General features: G+C 48.4%; 1 protein-coding gene and 1 pseudogene across 4 annotated transcripts in view; one reads left to right on the forward strand and one right to left on the reverse strand.

The window, feature by feature from the left end:
• Positions 1-4,667: 4,667 nt before the first annotated feature.
• On the reverse strand, positions 4,668-5,491 carry LOC105865923 (small ribosomal subunit protein eS1-like; annotated as a pseudogene).
• Positions 5,492-13,293: 7,802 nt separating this feature from the next.
• The window catches only part of ZNF341 (zinc finger protein 341), a 38,209-nt gene continuing 26,724 nt past the window's right edge, over positions 13,294-24,778 (forward strand). For 2 of the 4 annotated variants that reach the window (XM_012754922.3, XM_012754923.3), the window contains exons 1-4: positions 14,301-14,495; positions 16,591-16,787; positions 17,693-17,842; positions 21,138-21,389. In XM_012754922.3, coding sequence (XP_012610376.2) covers positions 14,387-14,495; positions 16,591-16,787; positions 17,693-17,842; positions 21,138-21,389 — 708 coding nt within the window. In that variant the 5' untranslated portion in view covers positions 14,301-14,386. Of the gene's footprint in view, positions 14,496-16,590; positions 16,788-17,692; positions 17,843-21,137; positions 21,390-24,778 lie in introns of all 4 variants that reach the window. The other 2 variants (XM_076011038.1, XM_012754925.3) reach the window with 2 other exon arrangements.

Below are 24,778 nucleotides of genomic sequence, written 5' to 3' on the forward strand. Positions count from 1 at the left end.
CGGAATAGCTGTCTCATTGGAAGAGAAAGGAGAGCTTGTAACCAATCACAGTGGGCTCCGCCTGACTCACCTTCAGGAAGATCATACGCCCAGATTTGTCCAATCAGAAGACACTTCCCTCTGGGACGCGTTCGGTTCAGGCGTGGGCTTGGAATGAGCTAGGTGCTTGGCTGGAGGTTTCCTGGAAGAGGGACCGCCTCCTTAGAGTTGGGGCGAGTGAACAGGGCGTCATCTTTACACATGACAGTTCTCAGTAGCTGTTACAGCGATCTTCTCAGAGTGTAAAATCACATGGCACCCACAATGCGTTCCATTTATAAAATCCAAACTCCTCCTCAAGGCCCACAAGAGAAGATCTGTGATCTGGCCCTTGCTTCCCTCTCTAACCCCACAGTCGTCTATCACTTGTCGCCTCACTCCTCTCCAGCCAAACTGGCTTCCTTCCTGTTCCTTGAGCATGCCTAGAACCCTGTTATCGTAGGGCCTTTGCACTTGCTATTTTCCTGCCTGGCATGCATCACCGTCAGCTGTGCCCATGGCTGGCTTCTTCTCAACCTTCAAGCTCAAATGCCACCTCATCACAGAGGCCTTCCTAGATGTCCATCAGATGTCCTCTGATTCATTAATTTGTTTTTTTTTTCTTCATGGAACTTTTCATACTTTGAAATTGTTTGTTTGCAACATGTTCATTGTCCATTTCCCTTTCCAGATTCTGTGAAGGCAGAAACGTTGTCTGTCTTGTTTTCTGCTCTAATCCCAGTACTTGGCACATGACGGGTCCCCAACACATGCTTGTTGAAGCAATACACATTTTTGGCTTGCCATCTCCCAGAGCATTGATATGTGACATTTACATATGACATCACTGTATGAGGTTGTCACTGGATAATAACTACACATAGAGTGATGACTGTGACTTGTAAGGTTGCCCCCTGGTACTTGGGCCACATGGTATTTACCTGTGATATTATTTCCTCCTGTGAGAGAACAATTTCAGAAATCAGTGAAGGAAGGAATTGTGCTGGACCTATTTTATCACTGAAACTAGATTTTCCAGGGTTTTTCTTTTGTAACAGCGGACTATTAATAGTTTATTTAGTTAATCCTTCCTCTAAAAGTAGTGACTATGTTAGAGCATATATAAAAATATCCTCTTAAAAATGCTGAAGTGCTGGCCGGGCATGGTGGCTCACGCCTGTAATCCTAGCACTCTGGGAGGCCGAGGCGGGCAGATTGCTCAAGGTCAGGAGTTCAAAACCACCCTGAGCAAGAGCGAGACCCCGTCTCTACTATAAATAGAAAGAAATTAATTGGCCAACTAACATATATATATAAAAAAAAAATTAGCCGGGCATGGTGGCGCATGCCTGTAGTCCTAGCTACTCGGGAGGCTGAGGCAGAAGGATTGCTTGAGCCTAGGAGTTTGAGGTTGCTGTGAGCTAGGCTGACGCCACGGCACTCACTCTAGCCTGGGCAACAAAGCGAGACTCTGTCTCAAAAAAAAAAAAAAAATGCTGAAGTGCTTTAAAGTATGAGGAGTGCCCAGGCCAATTACTGAGTGATAGGCAGCAAACAGATAGTTAGCAGGAGGACTGGAATGTTGAAGAACCAAAGGCACTAATGGCTTGAGGGCATTTGTCAGTATTCTTTTTTTTTTTTTTTATTGTAAGAACATGTTCTGTAATAATTTGTCAGTATTCTTAAAAAAAAAAAGAAGTTAGCTTCCTTCTCTCTCTCTCTTTTTTTTTTTTTTGAGACAGAGTCTCACTCTGTTGCCCGGGTTAGAGTGCCGTGGCGTCAGCCTAGCTCACAGCAACCTCAAACTCCTGGGCTCAAGCAATCCTTCTGCCTCAGCCTCCTGAGTAGCTGGGACTGCAGGCATGTGCCACCATGCCCGGCTAATTTTTTCTATATATTTTTAGTTGGCCAATTAATTTCTTTCTATTTTTTTAGTAGAGATGGGGTCTTGCTCTTGCTCAGGCTGGTTTCTAACTCCTGACCTTGAGCGATCCACTCACCTCAGCCTCCAAGAGTGCCAGGATTGATTACAGGCTGAGCCACCACGCCCAGCCATTTGTCAGTATTGAACCTGTTTCAGTTTGTCAAACATACAAGGAAAGAAGGACAAAAGTGAAAGTCCAGGGCTGCCCAAGTGGGGAGTCTTTGTTTTTTTTTTTTTTTTTTTTTTTTTGAGACAGAGTCTCACTTTATTGCCCAGGCTAGAGTGAGTGCCCTGGAGTCAGCCTAGCTCACAGCAACCTCAAACTCCTGGGCTCAGGTGATCCTCCTGCCTCAGCCTCCCGAGTAGCTGGGACTACAGGCATGTACCACCACGCCCGGCTAAGTTTTTCTATATATATTAGTTGGCCAATTAATTTCTTTCTATTTTTAGTAGAGATGGGGAGCTCGCTCTTGCTCAGGCTGGTTTCGAACTCCTGACCTTGAGCAATCTACCCGCCTCAGCCTCCCAGAGTGCTAGGATTATAGGCGTGAGCCACCGCACCCGGCCTGAAGTGGGGAGTCTTACAGCAGAATCTCCTCACATTAAGCTGAGATTCCAAAGAGTGTCACCCACATCTAATGTGATATGAACCTGCTGTACAGTCCACACCAGTAGCCCCCAGGAACTGCAGAAAAAGTTTCGTTGGTGCGAGCAGAACAGTTGAAGGTAAATGCAACGGGAATTTTTTAAAAAGCTCTTCCTTGGGAAATTGTGATCACTGATGAGTCCTTTTGCAACGCAGGGAGTAGAGCCTGGTAGATCAAAAAATCTTCAGCTAGTGCCAGGCATGGTGGCTCACACCTGTAATCCTAGCACTCTGGGAGCCCAAGGACGGAGGATCCCGAAAGGTCAGGAGTTCAAAACCAGCTTGAGCAAGAGCGAGACCCCATCTCTACTAAAAATAGAAAGAAATTATTGGACAACTAAAAATATACATAGAAAAAATTAACCTGGCATGGTGGCGCATGCCTGTAGTCCCAGCTACTCGGGAGGCTGAGACAGAAGGATTGCTTGAGCCCAGGAGTTTGAGGTTGCTGTGAACTAAGCTGACACCACAGGACTCTAGCTCAGGCAACAGAGTGAGACTCTGTCTCAAAAAAAAAACAAAACAATCTTCAATAGGAACCAGGAACCTAGTTTGAGGTGATAACTGAGTGGAAGTGCCCCTAAACCCTCAGCAAAAAGCAAATACAAAGCCTCTCTGGAGAAGGGCACATCCATCTTTGACTTCAGGAATTCACTACAAATAATTTTTCTAGAGTGATGACCAGCACATAACCAGAGATAACCAGGCCCCCAAGACAACATGAAGAAGAATCAACAGATCACCACAGATTTCAAGTATTATAATTCACAGACACAAGGTTTTTTTTTTTTAATGTTTAAAGAAAATTTAAAGCTGGAAAATAGCTACTGGGAACAGAAAACTATTTTTTTAATGGCAAATTTGAAAAGGAACCAAACAGAACTTCTAGAAATATCACCTACTACTCCCATAAAGAATCAGTCTCTAAGCCCTGACACCTGGCCCAGAATCAGGAGAGGGTGTTTGGAAACTAGGTGGTTTCACAAGCTCTTCCTGGGTACTCTCTTTTGCTAAGTCCTTTTTTACATAGATAAATAAGTTTCTGCCCTCAAGGAGCCTCCCAGCCTACTAGTGATAAAGAGTTGTCATAATGGGAACACTTATTGTCTGATGACCCTTTTTGATTTTGTCACTCTGAGTTTCTCAGGACAGGGCCTGTTTATTCACATTTGCCCACAAAAATAAAATTTACATAATGAGTACTTGCTGTGTGCCAGGGATTGTTTCCTGAATGCTTTATTAACCATTTCATTCTCATAGCATTCCTCGCAGGTAGGTACTATAACCATGACCACTTAACCTATGGGAAACTGAGGCACAGAGAAGCAAAGTAACATGCCCAAGATGATGTAGCTAATAAATTATGGAGGCAGGGCTGGGTGTGGTGGCTCACGCCTGTAATCCTAGCACTATGGGAGGCCAGGGCAGGAGGATTGCTTGAGTTCAGGAGTACCTAGCCTGGGCAACAGAAAAAAAAAATTATGGAGTCAGGATTTGAATCCAGACCCCCTGGCTCCAGAGTCTCTGATCTTAGCCACTGTATTAGTGTGCTAGGGCTGCCATAACAAAATACCATAGCTTGGGTAGCTTAGCAACAGAAATTTACTTTCTCACAATTCTGGAGGCTAGAAGTCCAAGAGCAAGGTCTCAGCAGGTTTGATTTCTCCTGAGGCCTCTCTCCTTGGCTTGCAGATGGCTGCCTTCTCACCACGTCCCCACATGGTCACCCCATTTTGTTGCCCAGGTTTGAGTGCCGTGGCATCAGCCTAGCTCACAGCAACCTCAAACTCCTGGGCTCAAGCAATCCTCCTGCCTCAGCCTCCCAAGTAGCTGGGACTACAGGCATGCGCCACCATGCCCGGCTAATTTTTTCTATATATTTTTAGTTGTCCAATTAATTCTTTCAATTTTTAGTCGAGACGGGGTCTCGCTCTTGCTCAGGCTGGTCTCGAACTCCTGAGCTCAAACGATCCACCTGCCTCAGCCTCCCAGAGTGCTAGGATTATAGGCGTGAGCCACAACGCCCGGCCCTAATTTCATTTCTTTCTCTCTCTTTTTTTTTTTTTCACAAATAGGACACTTTATTTGTCATTGTTAAAAGTCTGAATTTTAAACAGATTCTTGGACTGGTGGTTCATATCCATCAGCTCGTTCAACTTTAGCGCCTGTCTCGTCACCAGTAGCTTTTCCAGAACTACTACCTTCACCATGAAGCTCCATGAGTTCTCCCAATTCAAACTTGGGCTTCTTCAGCATTTTTACTTTTCTAACGAAGACATCATGGAGAGGATAAATAGACTGGCAAGCCTTTTCTATGTCTTTTCCAATGCTGTCTGGAATCAATTTATTGACTACTTCTTTCAAGTCATTTGTCTGCACCTCTCTGGTCATGATTTCCATCATCTTCTTCCGGATTTGGCGGACCTATTGGTGCTGAGCATAAGAGGTCTTCCATATCTGATTGTTGTGTTTTTTAGTAAAACCAACATAGAACAGACGAAGCAAATAACCATCGCTAGTCTTGACATCAATGTGAGCTTCGATCGTAGTCTGCCATTTTTTAACCATAGAACACATTTTGTCACGGTAAGGCCCATGTCATGAAAATTAGTCAGACAGTTTTTGCCCTCAATATCTTCAGTAATCAGCCTGAATTTTCTAAATGCAACTTCATCATTTTGCAGATCAGCAAGGCTCACTTCAAACACAGGACCCTTGGGGCCATTGGAGGCAATTTTCGTTCCTTGAGTCCTGGTGACTAGTGTTTTCCCAATATTTCTTATATTGAACATAGCAGGTGCCTTCACATCATACCAATCTTTTTTAGAAAATGGATCAACCACTTTCTTCTTGGCTCCCTTTTTGCTGCTTTTCATAAGGCGCTTGTTCTTGCCGACCGCCATGGTACTGCTCAGGGAGCCAAAAGGCCCTAATTTCATTTCTTATAAGGGCATCAGTCATATTGGATTAGGGCCCACCTATATGACCTCATTTAACCATAACTACCTCTTTAAAGACCCTATCTCCAAATATAGTCCCATTCTGAGGTACTGGGGGCCAGGCCATCGACATATGAATTTGGGTGGGGGACACAATGTAGTCCATAACAGCCACCATGCTTTGCTGCCTCCTACCGATACAACAAACCTAACAAGATGTCAGGACCCAGCCTTGCTTTGTGTCCTCCTTTCTTCCCCTCGCAGCTGGCAATCTGGTTTCAGCTGCTTATGACTCTCCCCTCCCGATAGAGAAGTTAAGTTTTCTGGGGTGGCTGGAACACTCATGGTGGAGTGGGACATTTGAAATTTCCCAAACTTTCCCTCTTCCCTGCTTGGCTCCACACCTGGAATTGCCCAAGGAGGAGTGTCTAAGCTGTGATTTCATTGTGTTCAGTGCCAACCAGTGGCCCTGAGGGAATAGGACATAGGACTGATAAGTTTTTGGTGGAGGAAGAAATGGCAGTTAGGAGTGGAAAGTTTGTAATAGGGGTAGCCTGCCTGGGGAAGCTGCTGGCAGTGGGGCTCTCCCTTCTTGAATCTCATTCAGTTGTCCCATATGGCAAGCCTTCAGTCAAGCATTGCCGGGGTTGCCTCTGTGCCAAGCCCTGAGGTCCAACCTGAATGGATGCAGTGCCTCCCCCTGCCCCCCAGTTTAGAAGGCTCCCTCTTAATGGGGTGGAGAAAAAAGGAACTGCCAATAGCCAGAAAATATCACATGATAGGGGTTGTACTAGGTACTGTGAGAACCTAGAATGGCAAGGGAGGGAGAGAGTTCACCCCTGGAGATCTGGAAAGCTCCTCAGGGGAGGCGAGAAGCCAAGCTCCTATTTTTGCAATGAGGGATGGCGTTTCAGAAAGAGAACAGCACAGGTGCAAAGGCCTATAGAGCAGATAAAAATCTATGTGCATATGTACTTGGATGTATAGAAACACATGGGAAGCTGCCAAGGTGGAATCTCTTACTGTCATATACCTGCAATCACCCTCAGAATAAAACCTAAATCCTCATGGTGGCTCTGGCCATCTTCTTCATCTTCATCTCCCTCTTCCCATACTTCACTTCGTACCCTCAGCTGCCCCTTCACAGTTCTTGGCTTCCTTTCATTTTGGCCTCAGGGCCTTTGCACTTGCTGTTCCCTCTGCCTTTCTATTCCATTTTCACTAAGTTGACTCCATCTCATTTTCAGGTCCACCTCCTCAGAGAGGCCCTTCATGACCATTCTGTCGAAAGTAGCCTTTTCTCCTCCCAGAAGAAAATATTTAAAGTCTCAGAACATTTCTCTCTCTGTCTCTCTTTTTTTATTTTTTATTTTTATTTTATTTATCTTTTTTTTTTTGAGACAGAGTCTCGCTTTGTTGCCCAGGCTAGAGTGAGTGCCGTGGCGTCAGCCTAGCTCACAGCAACCTCAAACTCCTGGGCTCAAGCAATTCTCCTGCCTCAGCCTCCCAAGTAGCTGGGACTACAGGCATGGGCCACCATGCCCGGCTAATTTTTTTTTCTATATATATTAGTTGGCCAATTAATTTTATTTCTATTTATAGTAGAGACGGGGTCTCGCTCTTGCTCAGGCTGGTTTCGAACTCCTGACCTCAAGCAATCCGCCCGCCTCGGCCTCCCAGAGTGCTAGGATTACAGGCGTGAGCCACCGGGCCCGGCCTATTTTTTTATTTTTTTTGAGACAGAATCTTGCTTTCTTGCCCGGCCTAGAGTGCCATGGCGTCAGCCTAGCTCACAGCAACCTCAAACTCCTGGCCTTAAGCAATCCTCTAGCCTCAGCCTCCTGAGTAGCTGGGCCTACAGTGTTCGACATGCCTGGCTAATTTTTTCTATTTTTAGTGGAGACCAGGTCTCACTTTTGCTCAGGCTGGTCTTGAATTCCTGAGCTCAAGTGATCCTCCTACCTTGCCTCCCGGAGTGCAAGGATTACAGGCATGAGCCACCACTCCTGGCTCAGAATCCCCCTTACTCCTGATATTTCTTCTTAGTAATTTTCCATCCACTGACCTCCACTCTGCTCCTTGGCTCTAAATTCCCACTTGCCCAAGCTGTATTCAGAGTTGAGCCCAATCCCTCCCCTCCACTGCAAGACCCCAGCACAGCGATCCCTTCCATAGCTCCATGGTCCTGAATAAAGTCTTCCTTCCTGCGGTTTCACAAGGATCATTGACTTTTTTCTTTAACAGTACCACCTCCCTGGTTCCCCCCTCCCCTCAGGCACTCTCCCAACTCGTCCTTGTTGCCCCGTACCGGGAAACCACTATCATATGTTGCAATTAAATAACTTTTAAGATTTAATGTCTGTCTTTTTCCCTCACCCCCAACTCTCTGGGAAAGGACCAGGTATTTCCAGAGCCATCACACCGTGCGCAGCAGGCGCTCAATAAGCAGCCCGCGTAGCAGGAATTAAGACGAGACAGGGGTCAGTGTGTGATGGGGGTCCGAATGATGGGCGCCTCATCCTGTGAGACAGCCGGGGCCCCTAGGAGGCTGGGCCCGGAGTGGCTGCGGTGGGCATTAGGGGTTTGTGTGACAGAAATGGCGTCTCCAGAGGCAGGGATGGGAGGTCCTCAGCAGGTGGAAATGAGGAGTTATGCAGCAGCCTTGGGGGAATCTCTGAGAGATGATGGGGCAGAGAAGGGAGTCACATGAGGACAGGTGGCCCCAAGAGGCAGAGATGAGGGTCGCTGTGGGAGGGGGAATGGGAAGTCTATGACGAGGGATGGGAATCTGCTGCATAGTTGGAGGGTGTTCTTGTGACAGAGTTGGGTGGTCTGGGGGAGGTGGGGACAGGGCTATTGTTGCAAAGGTGGGGTACACGGTGCGCGGTGGAGATAGGGTCCGTGTTGCAGAGCTGGAGGGCACGTGCAGTGGGAACGCGGGAGTGTGCCATTGTTGGGGGGTCAGATAATAGGGCTGGGAGGTCCCGTATGTGGCGCATATAGGGGTACTGACGTAGAGTCCCGTTCAAATGGGGAGGGCATAGGGTTCCACAAGCCCCGGTGACGGGGTCATCGAGTCGGGGCCGGGGAACCCACGGAAGCCGGGGTTCCCGCGAGCCAAGCCTGGGGTTCCAGGGCTGGGGGTTCGGCGGCGGCTCCCGGGCGCCCCCTGGCGGCCCCGCGCCGCCGCGGCTCCCACAATGCTCGCGTAGCCCCGCTTGGCTCCCGCGGCGGCGGCTCCAAGATGGCGCAGGCGATCTTCGAGGCCCTGGAGGGTGAGCGGCGGCGGGGCCGGGGGAGGCGGCTGTTCCGCGCTGCGCCCCCTCCCGCCGCGCCCTCGCTGCGCCCGGCCTAGGGCGCGCGGCGGCCGCGGGGCGGAGGGCGCGGGGGCCGGAACAGCCTGTGGGCGGGAGGGGCGCGGGCAGGAACAGCCGCTGGAGCCGCGGCCCGGCGGGGGAGGGGGCAGACGGGACCGGAACAGCCGCGAGAGTCCAGGCCCGGCGGGGGGCACCGGGCGCGGAACAGCCGGTCAGAGCCGGCCGGCCGGCCGGGAGGGGCCGCGGGACCGGAACAGCTGCGCCCTGCGGGCCTCGGCCGGCGCGGGAGGGGCTTCCCGGGGGAACAGCCGGGGACCTGGGCCGGCCAGGCCTGGAACAGCCGCGGCGAGGGCGGCGGCTCCGCGGACGCGGGGCGGGCAGGGGTGCCGAGGGGATGGGTGGTGCGGGAGCAGCTGCGGGGTGGGAGGGCCTTGGCGGCCTGACCGCGAAGAACTTCTGCTGAGCCGTCTGTGTGCCTCCTGCTGAAATGTAGTCTCTTAAACTCAGACCAGGAGAGGAGAGGCGCCACCTGTATGCAAGGCCAGAACTCGGAGCTCGCAGACCCAAACCAGCAGACAGTGGGTGCTGCCCTGTGCACCATGCTGGGTGCGGTTTTACAAACTCAGACTGAGAAACGATGGGTGCTAGCCGTGTACCTGCCCGGGACGCGGTGCTCCTAGACCCAAGCCTGCAAACATTGGATGTCAGCTGACTGTCCTGTGGTCTGCCTCGGATGGGAGTAGTCCTCAGACTCAGAGAATTGTGGGCTTAGAGACAGCCAACACTGAGCGCCTGCATGTGCACCTGCTGGGCGTCAGGGAGGAAGGACAACCGTAGTCACTTGGGGCCATGGCGCAGAGTAGGCACCGTGGGCGATATAGACCAATAATGCCTTTGGGAGGGTGGGATGAGATGCGTATACAGACAGGGTGCAAACTGGAAGTACTGGCAGTGTGAGGCTGAGGCTTTGAGTCCTGCAACTCCTGAGATCTCAGCCACTTCCCTTCATTCTTGGAGGATCGGAGTTTTCACCAGGAAATGGATAACCCGCCATCTAGAGTGGTTCAGTTTCAGGAATACTCATTGAGTCAGGCACAGTCCCTGCCCCCACAATCTGGTGAGGAAGAGAAATTATAGACCAAGCAATTATTTGAAATTATGGAATTATAAACCAGGAGGGGGAAAAGGGGGGAGGGCTGGGGCAAAAACCTACCTAATGGGTACAATGAACACTATCTGAGTGATGGGCACATCTATAGCTGGGACTCGAACATTACAAAAGAGATCCATGTAAACTAAAACATTTGTACCCCCTTAATATTTTGAAATTAAAAAGAGAAATTATGGAATTAGAGAAAAGATAAAAAGGTGGCCTCCTCTCTCACCTCCCCACTGCTCCTCTGGCCCCCTCCAGTCTGTTCCCAGAGCAGCCTGCGTGAACCTTATAAAACATACATCAGACTGTGCTGCTCTTTTGCTGAAAACCTTTTCTTAGCTTCGCACTGATCCCAAAATAAAGTTCAGCAGCTTCATCACACCCATGGAGGCCTCATCTCTAGCTGCTCACCCACACTGAATTGTGGATCCTAGGAGACCTCTCTCCCCCTAGGGCTATGCAAATGCAGCTCCCACTGCCTGGGTCATTCCAGTGACCCTTGGTGACCTTCTTCCCTGGATCTCTGCAGTCCTATTGCCCTTTCTCCTGGCCCCCCACATCTACCACCCCCTGTTTATTTTCCTCACAGCAGGAAGGCTAGCTGAGGTTGTCCAACTGAGGTTGTCCAGCAGAGAATTGATGGTGGCCTGCGCCAGGGGACAGTTGTGGGCATGGAGAGAAAGTGGCTTTGAGACATATTTGGGAGGCAGAAGAGGCTAGGCTTGCCAAACGACTAGAAATGGGGGTGGGGTTGGGAGGGAAGAGCAGTGGGTTGAGGGAAGAATCAAGGAATAGCCCAGGGGCTGTGGCTGGTGGACATGTTTTCATTGATGAGGAGTACTAGAAGAGTAACAAACTTAGGGGTGAGGGATAACACATTTGACAAGTTCAGTTTTAGGCTGCATTTTTAAAGATTAAACTTTTTATTTTTTAATTTAGTTTATTTATAATGCAGTGACTTGATCATAGTTCATTGCCACCTGAAATTCCTGAGCTCAAACTATCTTCTTACTTTAGCCTCTTGTATAGCTGGGATTACAGGCATGTGCCACAAGTCTTGCTAATTTAATTTTTTTTTTTTTTTGTAGAGGCAGGGTCTCGTTGTATTGCCCAGTCTAATCTTGAACTCCAGGGCTCAAGCGATCCTCCTGCCTTAGTCTCTCAAAGTAATGGGATTACAGGTGTGAGCCATCATGGCTGGCAATTTTTTATTTTGAAATCATTTTATCCCTGTAGATTCACATGCAGTTGTAAGAAATAATAGAGGGATCTCATGTATCTTTACCCAGTTTCCCCTAGTGGTACCATTTTGCAAAACTATAGTGTATCAGTCAACCTGCAGAAGAACAGTTGCATCACTACAAGGCGTTGCCCTTTCATAGCCACACCCAAAATTTCTCCCCTTCTCCCACCATCCCTCCTGATGCCTGGCAACCACTAATCTTTCTCTTTCTAAAATGTCTTTTTTTTTTTTTTTTTTTGAGACAGAGTCTCACTCTGTTGCCCGGGCTGGAGTGCCGTAGCTCACAGCAACCTCAAACTCCTGGGCTCAAGCAATCCTTCTGCCTCAGCCTCCCGAGTAGCTGGGACTACAGGCATGTGCCACCACGCCTGGCTAATTTTTCTATATATTTTTAGTTGGCCAATTAATTTCTTTTCTTTTTATTTTTCTTTCTTTTTTTTTTCTTTTCTTTTCTTTGAGACAGAGTCTCACTTTATTGTCCAGGCTAGAATGAGTGCTGTGGCGTCAGCCTAGCTCACAGCAACCTTAAACTCCTGGGCTCAAGCGATCCTCCTGCCTCAGCCTCCCGAGTAGCTGGGACTACAGGCATGTGCCACCATACCCAGTTAATTTTTTCTATATATATTTTAGTTGGCCAATTAATTTCTTTCTATTTATAGTAGAGACGGGGGTCTCATTCTTGCTCAGGCTGGTTTCGAACTCCTGACCTCGAGCAATCCGCCCGCCTCAGCCTCCCAGAGTGCTAGGATTACAGGCAGGAGCCACCACGCCCAGCCTCCCTTTCTAAAATTTTGTCATTTCAAGAATGTTATGTGAGTGGAATCATGTAGTATACAACCTTTAAGATGGGCTTTTTTTCACCTGTCATAATTTCCTGGAGATTCATCCAAGTTGTGTGTATCAATAGTTTGTTCCATTTTATTGTTTAGTAGTATTCCATGGTGTGGATATCCCATAGTTGAACCATTCACCTATTGAAGAATATCTGAACTATTTTTCAGTATTATAAATAAAAGTGGCCGGACACACACGCCTGTAATCCTAGCACTCTGGGAGGCCGAGGTCAGGCGTCCTGCTCGAGGTCAGGAGTTCGAAACCAGCCTCAGCAAGAGCGAGACCCTGTCTCTACTATAAATAGAAAGAAATTAATTGGCCAACAAATATATATAGAAAAAATTAGCTGGGCATGGTGGCGCATGCCTGTAGTCCCAGCTACTCAGGAGGCTGAGGCAGCAGGATTGCTTGAGCCCAGAGTTTGAGGTTGCTGTGAGGTAGGCTGACGCCACGGCACTCATTCTAGCCTGGGCAACAAAGCGGGACTCTGTCTCAAAAATAAATAAATAAATAAAAGTGCTATGAACATTCATGTACAGATTTGCACCCAAATGCTAAAACACTTGCAATTTTGTATAAAATGGTAGAAGATTTACTGACACTTGTTCAGGGGAGCATGAACCCTAGGTTTGCAACTGCAGATATTGGGGGGAACTAGACTGGGGATGAATGAGACTGCACAGGGACAGTGTAAGAGGGAGAGGGGAGTGAGTCCAGACAGAAGGGACTGCTCTATGTAGGAACACTTAGGGGTGGACAGAAGAGAGCAAAGAAGGGTGGAAGGAGGCACCAGAAAGGTAGAAGACCCAGGGAGGGTGGTGTCCTGGAGCCAGGAACAGAGTGTTTCAAGGACTGTCAAGTGCTGCCAGATGGGCTTTGGTGACCGTGGAAATGGTCACCATTGGGTAGAATAGAGGGAAGTTAAGCCCCACTAGAGTAGGGGAAAAGGACTGGAAGGTGGGCAGAGGAGATAGAGGGTGTCAGTGACCATTGCTGGATACATGATATTGAAGGGAGGAGAGATGGCAGCATGACTTCCACGATCCTGGAGAGATGGAGGGGAAGGAGAGGGTGCACACAGTGTGGGGAGCAGGGTCGACTGGTGAGAGTGGTTCCTGAGGAAACAGGAGAGGTTGGAGGGAAGGGCTGGCCTCAGGAGGGACCATTGTTCCTGCATTGTGACAGGGGAAGTATGGATTCAGTTCAAGCTAATGATTATAGTTTGCAGGAGCTAACTATGTTATATTAGAGTTATAATATATAACTATATTATATTATATTATATTATATTATATTATAGTTTGCAGGAGCTAATGATTATAGTTTGCATTGCAGTTAGAAGCTGCAATGACATCCAGGAAAGAGCTGAGAGTTTGGAGGCAGAGCACTGGTTATAGGGACGCAGAGAGGGGGCACCCTCTGGGTTATTTGGGAGGGAGGCAATGTGCCTTGATGGCCACTTAGATGTGAGGAGGCCTGTTGTTCTGCTAGTGATGCAGCTGCACGGTGAACTGCTGTGAACCTCAACTGTGACAACTGATTAGGAAACCTGGAAGAGGTCAGCTTATCAGTCCCCCAACCACAAATTCAGGTTATATTGTTTATTGAGGAACAGAAAAGACAAGCACACAGTGGAAAATAAGGAAGGCAAGGACGGCTGAGTGCAAACAGATTTGTAGGGTTTGTGAGGTGTGGATGAGGAAGATGGGGTAACATGATTTCCTGAGGGGCTGCATCACTGAGGATTAGAGTCAGCCGTGAGTAAGACAGGAGCCCAAGCTAGCAGTGGCTTGGACTGGCTGGAAGGTTATTTCTTTCATATGAAAGTCCAGAAGGCAGTCTGGGATATGAGGTGGCTGTGTTCTATAGGGTCCTCCGAGGCCCAGGATCTTTGCAGCATTTTTTCCTGCAATGTGCTCATGGTCCAGGGTGGTGGGCAGAGTTCCTACCATCATACTCTTGTTCTAGGAAGCAGAATGGAGGATGGGACAAAAAAAGGGAACACATAACCAGGTGGCTTTTAAGGAGATTTCCCAGAAGCTGCCAAATAACACCATTACTTACATCCCGTTGGCCAGAATTTAGTCATTCCCTAGTTGTAAGAGAGGCTGGGAGGTGTCATTTTTATTCTGGGACCACGTTTCCAGCCCCAAATCCCGGGTTCTATTACAATGGAAGTAGGAGAGAATGCATGTTGGGGCTAGCCGTCTTTGCTGTGGGAGTTTTGCAGCGGGTCTGGCTTGTAGGGGTGAAGTCAGAGCAGGACGCTGGGCCTGTGTCCCACAGAGGCTGCATTTGTTTTCTCAGGGATGGACAATCAGACCGTTCTGGCCGTCCAGTCATTGTTGGATGGCCAAGGAGCAGTCCCTGATCCGACAGGCCAGAGCGTCAGTGCACCCCCTGCTATCCAGCCACTGGGTGAGTATCTGCTCAGGTGCATCAGTGGAAGGGTGAGTGGCTCCCCATGGAAAATAGGGGGGCTCATATGGGGATGTGAACTGCCCACTGTGGTCCCCAGGATGTCCCTTCTCCTCTTCCTCCCAGCCTGGACTTTTAGGCTCATGCCTGTCTCTGCTTAGCTTTGAGGACATCCTCTCTCAACCACTTAGTGGAAGTGGGGAGATGGGGTCGTGATGCCTGACAGCGCTTGTACCTTTGCCCTGGAGGTGACTCCAGCCTCCCCCCTACGGAAAGAACAGACTGAGCATGAATTTCTCCCATTTAGAAGCTAGGCCCATGAGACACAGAGAGGGCAAGGGTCTTCTTTTGGAAATTTCTATGGGAGTCTGTGTGTTCATTTATTCATTCCACAAACATTTTGGAGTACTTGAGAATCACACTAGGGACAGGGAGATACACACCTAGGTTTAAATCCATGTTCCCATAGTTTCTGGCTCTGTGACCCTGGACCAGTGAGTTAACCTCTCTGTGCCTCAGTTTCCATATCTACAAAATGGAGGTAACTGTCCTACCTCATAGGAATCTTATTAGAGTACTTGGGATTCCATTTCAGCTGTTATGAGTAAGAAAGTTCTGTGTGGGTTCTACAGGATTAGAGTTTATTTCTCTGTTACGTGAAGTCCTGATGAGCATTTAGGAGGCTATGGTGAGACTCAGCCCCTTCTTTCTTGTGGCTCCACTGCCCTCAAGCCGTAGTCCAGGATGGCTGCTCCAGCTCCCACTTTGATTCCACTTTCCAGCCAACATGGAGGGAAGACAGCAGGGAGTGGAAGTCGTACCCTTTTAAGGGGAAGTTGCATGTACTGTCCACTTCTGTCCTCATCCCATTGGTCAGAATTCTGTCACATGGCATGCCTAAGTGCAAAGAAAGCTAGGATATACATTACCAAGGAAACCATGTTTCACACTAAAATTTGTATTAGGTGTGAGAAGGATACAATCAGAATTGAATAACAGACACTTCTGCTACAGCATGTTAAGTGCTTGAGGCTGTGGTAGGCCTTCAATAATGGGTATGTTGTGAACTGTGGCAGTCATTCATTTATATATATATATATATTTTTTTTTTTTTTTTTTTTTTTTGAGACAGAGTCTCACTTTGTTGCCCAGGCTAGAGTGAGTGCCGTGGCGTCAGCCTAGCTCACAGCAACCTCAATCTCCTGGGCTCAAGCCATCCTCCTGCCTCAGCCTCCCAAGTAGCTGGGACTAAAGGCATGTACCACCATGCCCGGCTAATTTTTTCTATATATATTAGTTGGCCAATTAATTTCTTTCTATTTATAGTAGAGACGGGGGTCTCACTCTTGCTGAGGCTGGTTTCGAACTCCTGACCTCGAGCAATCTGCCCACCTCGGCCTCCCAGAGTGCTAGGATTACAGGCGTGAGCCACCTCGCCTGGCCTCATTTAGTTCTTTATTCATTCAACAAGCATCATTTGAGAATCTCCTTTGTGTCCAGGAGATATTGTAGCTATGATGATAAAATAAGATATATTTCCTTCTCTTTAGGGGACTCACAGTCTGGTGGTGGTGAGAAAACTGGTATGAGAGGTGTGCCAGAGGACAGAACTGTGGCCACTGGCAATAGAGAGGCTTCCTGGAGGAGGTGGCATCCAAGCTGAGCCTTGCAGAAGGAGTTGTTCTGAGAGAAGCAGCTTGGCAAGAGAAACAGTGGCAGTAAAGGCATAGAGGAGTGTGATCACGTGGCCCATTTGGCAACTGATAAATAAATTCGGGCAGTATAAAGATTTTGAACTTCTTAGCTTTAAAGTGAACCCACTTTACTATTTCTTGATTTTTAATTATTTAGTACTGGGTTGCACAAGGCTGGCTATTTCTGCAGGTGCCAGGTGGTTTTGAAAGCTGCTAAGAAGCACGTAGTTGATGGTTGACACATGCACATGGTCACGGAGTGCTGCTCAGATCGCTGTTCTCATGGTCAGCTGCAGATGTCCTGTTTCTCACAGTGACGTCGCCTGACTTACTCTTGCTTTTTTTCCATTGCTCTGCTCTGCTGTGGCCCCTGCCCACTACTCCGTGGGCATGACCGCTAGATGACGAGGATGTCTTTCTCTGCGGGAAGTGTAAGAAGCAGTTCAACTCGCTGCCAGCATTTATGACCCATAAGCGGGAACAGTGCCAGGGGAATGCTCCCCCCCTGGCCACAGTCTCGCTGGCCACCAACAGCATCTACACACCTCCAGCAGCACCCACGGCTGTCCAGCAGGCCCCACCTCCTGCCAATCGCCAGGTATTCATTCATTCATTTGTTCATTCAGTCATGTAGCAGGTCTTTTTTTTTTTGAGACAGAGTCTCACTCTGTTGCCCAGGCTAGAGTGCTGTGGTGTCAGCCTAGCTCACAGCAACCTCAAACTCCTGGGCTCAAGCAAACCTGCTGCCTCAGCCTCCCGAATAGCTGGGACTACAGGCATGCGCCACCATGCCTGGCTAATTTTTTTCTATATATATTTGTTGGCCAATTAATTTCTTTCTATTTATAGTAGAGACGGGGTCTCACTCTTGCTCAGGCTGGTTTCGAATTTCTGACCTCAAGCTATCCATCCGCCTCAGCCTCCCAGAGTGCTAGGATTACAGGCGTGAGCCACCATGCCCCGCCCTATTGTTTTAGATTTTAAAAAATAAGAATATATAATCTACATATTAACATTATATAACTTAGTTTTTCATGCAGTTACCTTTTACCTGCTATATAGTATTCTATGCCATGACTGTATTGTATAATTTTTCAATTCATTCCCCTACTTACAGACATTTAGACATTTATTTACAGTTTTTCACTATTAGAAACAAGGCTATGCAGAATACTCTGGTTTCTGGACTTCTGTGGGCATGTGTGAGTATTTCTCCAGGACAGATACCAGGGAGTATTATTGCTGGGTCATAGGGTATGTGCCATACAGAGAGGTGCAACTTATTCTCCTCCTTTGGTGGATGATCAAATGGAGGCTCAGAGAGGCAGAGTGACCTGCCCAGGGTTATGTAGCAGAGAGCAGCAGAGGTGGAGATGGAACCCAGGTCAGCGGGACTCTAGAACCTGGGTCTTTTGCACCATGCCCTCAGCTTCCTCACAGAGTTTCAGACGTGTCCACACATACACCGTCTCATTCTCATTCTCTCTCTCCCTCTCCATCCAGATCTCCACGTACATCACAGTGCCCCCGTCCCCACTGATCCAGACCCTGGTGCAGGGGAACATCTTGGTGAGCGACGATGTACTCATGTCTGCCATGTCAGCCTTCACGTCCCTGGACCAGCCCATGCCCCAGGGCCCCCCACCTGTGCAGGTAAGGAGGTGGCAGGCATCTCACAGGGTTTTGCTTCTAGACCTGCATGTCAACTCCTATGAATTCAGAATCCTTTAGAATGAGGGGGGCTTGGCCCCAGCTTTCTTCAACACTAAGGGGGATCGTCAGTTTCCCCTTGGCCACCTCTGCTGTAGGTGGGGAAGCTCTCACACTCATGTGGGGACCCAGAACATAAAAGGTTTCACAGCCACAGCCCAGCTATTTTGACTTCTAGGTTTTTTTCTGTTTTTATTTTTTTTGAGACAGGGTCTCTGTTGTCCAGGCTAGAGTGAGTGCAGTGGCATTAGCCTAGCTCGCAGCAACCTCAAACTCATGGGCTCAAACAATCCTCCTGCCTCAGCCTCCCAAGTAGCTGGAACTACAGGCATGCACCACCATGCCTGGCTAATTTTTCTATTTTTTGTAGAAACAGGGTCTCGATCTTGCTCAGGCTGGTCTTGAACTCCTGACCTCAAGTGATCCTCCTGCTTCAGCCTCCCAGAGTGCTAGGATTATGGGCATGAGCCACCAGGCCTGGCCTTGACTTCTGTTTTTATTCTTTTTTTTTTTTTTTTTTTTGAGACAGAGTCTCACTCTGTTGCCCGGGCTAGAGTGCTGTGGTGTCAGTCTAGCTCACAGCAACCTCAAACTCCTGGGCTCGAGCAATCCTCCTGCCTCAGCCTCCCGAGTAGTGGGGACTACAGGCATGTGCCACCATGCCTGGCTAATTTTTTCTAAATATTTTTTGTTGGCCAATTAATTTCTTTCTATTTTTAGTAGAGATGGGGTCTCGATCTTGCTCAGGCTGGTTTCCAACTTCTGACCTTGAGCGATCCTCCCACCTCGGTCTTCCAGAGTGCTAGGATTACAGGCGTGAGCCACCGTGCCCAGCCTCTGTTTTTATTCTTTTTTTTTTTTTTGAGACAGAGTTTTCACTTTGTTGCCCAGGCTAGAGCAAGTCCCGTGGCGTCAGCCTAGCTCACGGCAATCTCAAACTCTTGGGCTCAAGCATTCCTCCTGCCTCAGCCTCCCGAGTAGCTGGGACTATAGGCATGTGCCACCATGCCCGGCTAATTTTTTCTATATATATTAGTTGGCCAATTAATTTCTTTCTATTTATAGTAGAGACGGGGTCTCGCTCTTGCTCAGGCTGGTTTCGAACTCCTGACCTCGAGCAATCCGCCTGCCTCAGCCTCCCAGAGTGCTAGGATTACAGGCGTGAGCCACCGCGCCCGGCCTCTGTTTTTATTCTTAACAGAAGTCTCCCATGTCCATTAATAAATATACAGTGGCTCCTTGGGATTTTTCTGTACAAAAAGGATCTCTGGTCAGACCAGCCTAGGGTGCAGGTGTTCTACTTCTGTCATCTCTCTGTCCTGGGTTTTGTTTTTCTTGATTTTGTCAACCTAGATTTTTTTCACAAACATATTTGCCCATGTAACCCAAGAAACAGCAATAAAGAGATGCACCCTTTATGAAATGCTGGGCAGCATTGTCATTTTAACAGCCACAAAGGATCCCACCATATGGAGAGACCATCCTCTATTTAGCCAGCTTTCTATGTCTGGACATGTAGGTCATTGCCATTTTTTCTGTTATGAAAACTGCTGAAGTAGCCATCCATGTACAGACATTGAATATCTTTGCCTACCTACTTGATTATTTTTGTACAATAAACTTATAGAAGTCATTTATAGACAGCCACTGACTGATGCCAACTGCTCACGCCTGTAATCCTAGCACTCTGGGAGCTCGAGGCGGAGAATCGCTTGAGGCCAGGAGTTCAAGACCAGCCTGAGCACCAGTGGGACCTCATCTCTACAAAAAAACATAAAAATTAGCTGGGCATGGTGGCAGATACCTGTAGTCCCAGGTACTTGGGAGGGTGAGACAGGAGAATCACTTGAGCCCAGGAGTATGAGGATGCAGTGAGCTATGATGACACCACTGCACTCTAGCCTTGGTGACAGGGCAAGACCCTGTCTCAAAAAACAAACAAACAAACAAAATGTATGGAAGTCAATGGCTGTGTTTCAGGGGTCCACAACCACCTGTGCACTCAGTGATTCTCTAGAAAGACTCCCAGGACTCAGAGGTTGTTGTACTCGTGGCTGTGGTTTATTACAGCAAAAGGATACACACCAATAATCTGTCAGCGGATTAGTTAAAAAAAAGCACACACCAGGTTCAGCAAGGGAAAAACACATGTCAGGTGGGATCTGGAGGAATCCAGGCACAGGTGTCCGGAGTTCTCTATCGGGGAAGAGGGGAGGTACTGCACAAACAAGCTCCTTCCTCCAGCAGCGAAGTACAGCAACACGCGTGCAGTGTTTCTTCCAAGGGAAACGCACTGAAGACTCAAGGGCCAGGATTTTTTTTTTTTTTTTTTTTGAGACAGAGTCTCACTTTGTTGTCCAGGCTAGAGTGAGTGCCGTGGCGTCAGCCTAGCTCACAGCAACCTCAAACTCCTGGGCTCGAGTGATCCTTCTGCCTCAGCCTCCCGAGTAGCTGGGACTACAGGCATGCGCCACCATGCCCGGCTAAGTTTTTTTTTTTATATATATATCAGTTGGCCAATTAATTTCTTTCTATTTATAGTAGAGACGGGGTCTCGCTCTTGCTCAGGCTGGTTTTGAACTCCTGACCTTGAGCAATCCGCCCGCCTCGGCCTCCCAAGAGCTAGGATTACAGGCGTGAGCCACAGCGCCCGGCCAAGGGCCAGGATTTTTACTGGGGATCGGTCACACAGGTGACCAGCCACCATGACCAAAATTCCAGACTCCCAGAAGGGAATAAGTTGTTCACCATAAATCACATTTTTTGTGCAAACAGTGTGGGTGAGTTGTCCAGTGTATCAGTGCCCAAGGTGGGCAAAATAGCCTTATGAATAAGGAGAATATTCCACAAGCCAAGTTGGCAGACACCAGTCAAGAGCCAGTCTTACAAGCAAACCCTCTTAACATAGCAAAGTAAGCCTGCTGTATTAACTGTTTCCAACATGCACTGGATCATTCCTGCCCACTTCCACAGAGACAAGGGGTGGCAGTGCCAAGCTGATACCTCCTCTTTTTTTTTAATTTTAATTTTTTTTGAGTAAAGTTCAGAAACATTGATACCTCCTCTTAATTCTCCCACGTTTGCTTCCCTATCCCCCATCCGCTCTGTCCTTTAAGCTGCCGTGTGAGTAGCTGTTCCTTCCACGTGGCTGGCTAAGGCAAATGTTCTTCCTTGCTGATAAATAAGATAGCTGGTATCAAGAGGCTATAACACTCTAATTTTCCTCTTCTGATTTCAGAGCAGCCTGAACATGCATTCCGTGCCCAGCTATCTCAGCCAGCCTCCACCACCTCCTCCGCCCCCTCCACCACTGCCTCCACCCCCACCCCCCCAACCTCCCCCACCCCCACCCCAGAGCCTGGGCCCCTCTGGGCGTCCCAACCCTGGTGGGAATGGCGTGGTGGAGGTGTACAGCGCTGCAGCACCGCTAGCTGGGAGTGGAACAGTGGAGATCCAGGCGCTGGGGATGCAGCCCTACCCGCCCCTGGAGGTAAGCAGGGGGCTGGGGGTTGGGGCAGAGGAGGAAACTGGTCATGGTCATCATAGACAGCCCAGACCTTTCCTGAGCACCAGCGGTGTGCCAGGCACTGTGCTGGGGATACTATGGGGAGCAAAACCAGATCCAGTCCCTGCCTTCATGGCGTGTACAACAGCATGGGACAGAAGGATCTAATCAAAGCTATGCACCTACAAATGTAAGATGCAAACCATGAGAAGGTGGGATGAAGTAGAGGTGGTAGCTGAAATATAAGCTGCTCAAAAGAGTCAGGGAACACTTGCCTTTTGGGGAGAAGATTCCAAAAAATTATCTGCATAAGTTTCTCTTACACTTTTTAACAAGCTACTTGTATCAATTAGCTACTGCTGTGTAAGGAGTATCTGTAAGACCTCAGTGGCATATAGCAAAAAAGCGTTTATTGTTTGCGAGTGTACACTGGTCAGCCAGATGTCTCTGCTGATCTTGGCTGGGCTTATCCATATGCCTGGAGGTTGGCTGGCTGTTGGCTACTCTAGGATGGCCTGGGCTGGGACAGGTGGGCTGACTCAACTCTGCTCCATATGATTCTCATTCTCTAGCAGGTTCTCATGGCCATGGTGGAGGTACAAAAATGGAAGCAGAAATGGTCAAAGCCTCTTGAAGTTTGGGCTTGTAAGTGACACAGTGTCACTTCTATTTGCCAAGGCAGGTCACAAGGCCAGGTTAGATTTAGGGGGTAGGGAAATAGATGCCACCTCTTGATGGGAGAAGCTGCAAAGTCACACTGCAAAGGCAGGGATATGGAGAGGGTGGAAGAATGGGGTCCATGATGTAATCAGTGTGCTGTACTAATTCCCTGCCGACAAGCTCTGAGCTACAGGCTACTCTCCAGGCACTGAGCTCATGGAACCTTCCCAGACTAGAGGGCATGCTAGAGGGTATGGTTATGACAGAAATAGCCAGTCTACGCTTGAAGTCACACTAACCCAGACTCACTGTAGGGTCCAGCCGTACAGACATTCCATGTCAGGTCATACCTGTAAAGAGAGCCCAGACCAGTGGGAAATCCCACCGCAAGGCATGTGATGTTATAAGAGCCTGTAAGAGGATTTGCCCTGGCCTGGGAGAATAGAGCAAGCTTCCCTAAGGAATTTATTGAATTGAAAAAAAAGTTAAGTCAGTGGGACGCTGAGATGACACTGGTGGCTTGGTAGACAGAGGGGACCAGCCCAGGGGGAGCTGCTGCTGTTTATTTTCCATGTAGATGAAGGTTCTCTTTAAGGGCAGAGCTTGAGTCTTATTTAACTTCGCATCCTTAGCACCCCGCAGAGTACCTGGCCTGTGGTACACACATAGCAGGGCCCTCTCACCTCAGTTTCCTCTCCTCCAAAATGGGAACCCTCCTTGCAGAGCTGTCGAGGATAATGAGAGCCTAACCCAGTGGTAGTCACTTGATTGCTCAGTAATACCTGGGGTGATGGGTGAATTTATTCACGTGATAAATATTTATCGAATGCCGTATTGGCCAGGGTTTTGGTCAGCAAAACAGAAACCATGGTAGGTACTTCTGGCACTGGGAGTTGGTACAAGAAGTTAGGTGCTTCCTGAACCTAACCATAGAAGGACTAGAGAAACAAAAGTCGGGGTTGGTGGGTCTCAGGTTCACTGCTGTAGCTCGGCCGGAGAGCCAGGGCCCTGCTGCTGTCCCCAGAGGTGAGGACACTGTAGGATTCTGTTGCTCGTGTTCTAGCTGACGATCGGGAGGGAATGCAGAGCTCAGCCAGCCACTCCAACTCACAACTGCTGAAGATTGTCTTTCACCCTGGCTGCTGGCGGAGGATGGTCTCTATTTCCCTTCTGCCTTCTAAATCTCACGTGAGAGCTTCTGAGGCACAGAACCTGATCCGTGTTCGGCACTGTGCTGGCGAGGGAATGTCGTTCCAAGCTTCCCGCCCTTGCATTTCGGGGAGAGCATGGCGGGGCATGGGATTGGTGCCAAGAGACAACAGACAAGGTCTGGCAGGAACACCTTCTAGTGCCATATCAGATGCTCCCTGAATGCTTCAGTCAGTTCATTCATTCAGTAAGTAGCTGCTGCGTGTCCACTCTGGGCCAGACATTGCCCTAGGCCTGGCGATAGTGTAGTGAGCAAAAGCAGACACAAAGCCCTGCCCTCGTGGATCTAGGCAGATAATAGACAAGATAAATAAGTAAAATACACAATTTTTTTTTTTTTTTGAGACAGAGTCTCACTTTATTGCCCCAGGCTAGAGTGAGTGCCATGGCGTCAGTCTAGCTCACAGCAACCTCAAACTCCTGGCTCAAGCAATCCTCCTGCCTCAGCCTCCCAAGTAGCTGGGACTACAGGCATTCGCCACCATGCCCGGCTAATTTTTTGTATATATATATTAGTTGTCCAATTAATTTCTTTGATTTATAGTAGAGACAGGGTCTCACTCTTGCTCAGGCTGGTTTCGAACTCCTGACCTTGAGCAATCCGCCCGCCTCAGCCTCCCAGAGAGCTAGGATTACAGGCGTGAGCCACCGCGCCCGGCCTTAAAATACACAATTTTAGATCAGTCTAAGGAGAAAAATAAAACAAGAGAAGGATGGGAAGTGAAATTTTGGATAGGACACCCTGGGAAGACCAATGAATGACGAATAAATGAATTCTTTTTTTTTTTTTTTTTTTTTTTTTTGAGACAGAGTCTCGCTTTGTTGTCCAGGCTAGAGTGAGTGCCGTGGCGTCAGCCTAGCTCACAGCAACCTCAATCTCCTGGGCTCAAGCGATCCTCCTGCCTCAGCCTCCCGAGTAGCTGGGACTACAGGCATGCGCCACCATGCCCGGCTAATTTTATATATATATATCAGTTGGCCAATTAATTTCTTTCTATTTATAGTAGCGATGGGGTCTCGCTCTTGTTCAGGCTGGTTTCGAACTCCTGACCTTGAGCAATCCGCCCACCTCGGCCTCCCAAGAGCTAGGATTACAGGCGTGAGCCACAGCGCCCGGCCAAAATGAATTCTTTATATGACCCTAGTGTCATGATGTAAGCTTAGTGTTAACTAAGTTCGAATGGCTCAGAATTCATTTGGTAATTTCTTGTGGCCTCCGTGTCAGTTCTCAGTTGAGGGAAGCCTGCTAGTGTGACATTTGGTGGTGTCAGTTAGAAATTAGAGTAGCTGGTGAAGGCACAGACCCTTCTGTATTCCTGGTTCTCTTGTGCTAGCAAACTACTGCTACTAATACTACTAGTCGTAATAATGCCAATAATAACAGCTAATGTTTATTGAGTGCTTACTATATGCTAGCCAGTGTTCTGAGCCTTTTACATGCTACCTCGTTTAATTCTCACAACAAGCCTATGAGAGAGGTATTTGATTAGTCCCATTTTACAGAT

The sequence above is a fragment of the Microcebus murinus genome, chromosome 16 (assembly GCF_040939455.1).
Source record: "Microcebus murinus isolate Inina chromosome 16, M.murinus_Inina_mat1.0, whole genome shotgun sequence".
NCBI classification, from domain to species: domain Eukaryota; kingdom Metazoa; phylum Chordata; class Mammalia; order Primates; family Cheirogaleidae; genus Microcebus; species Microcebus murinus.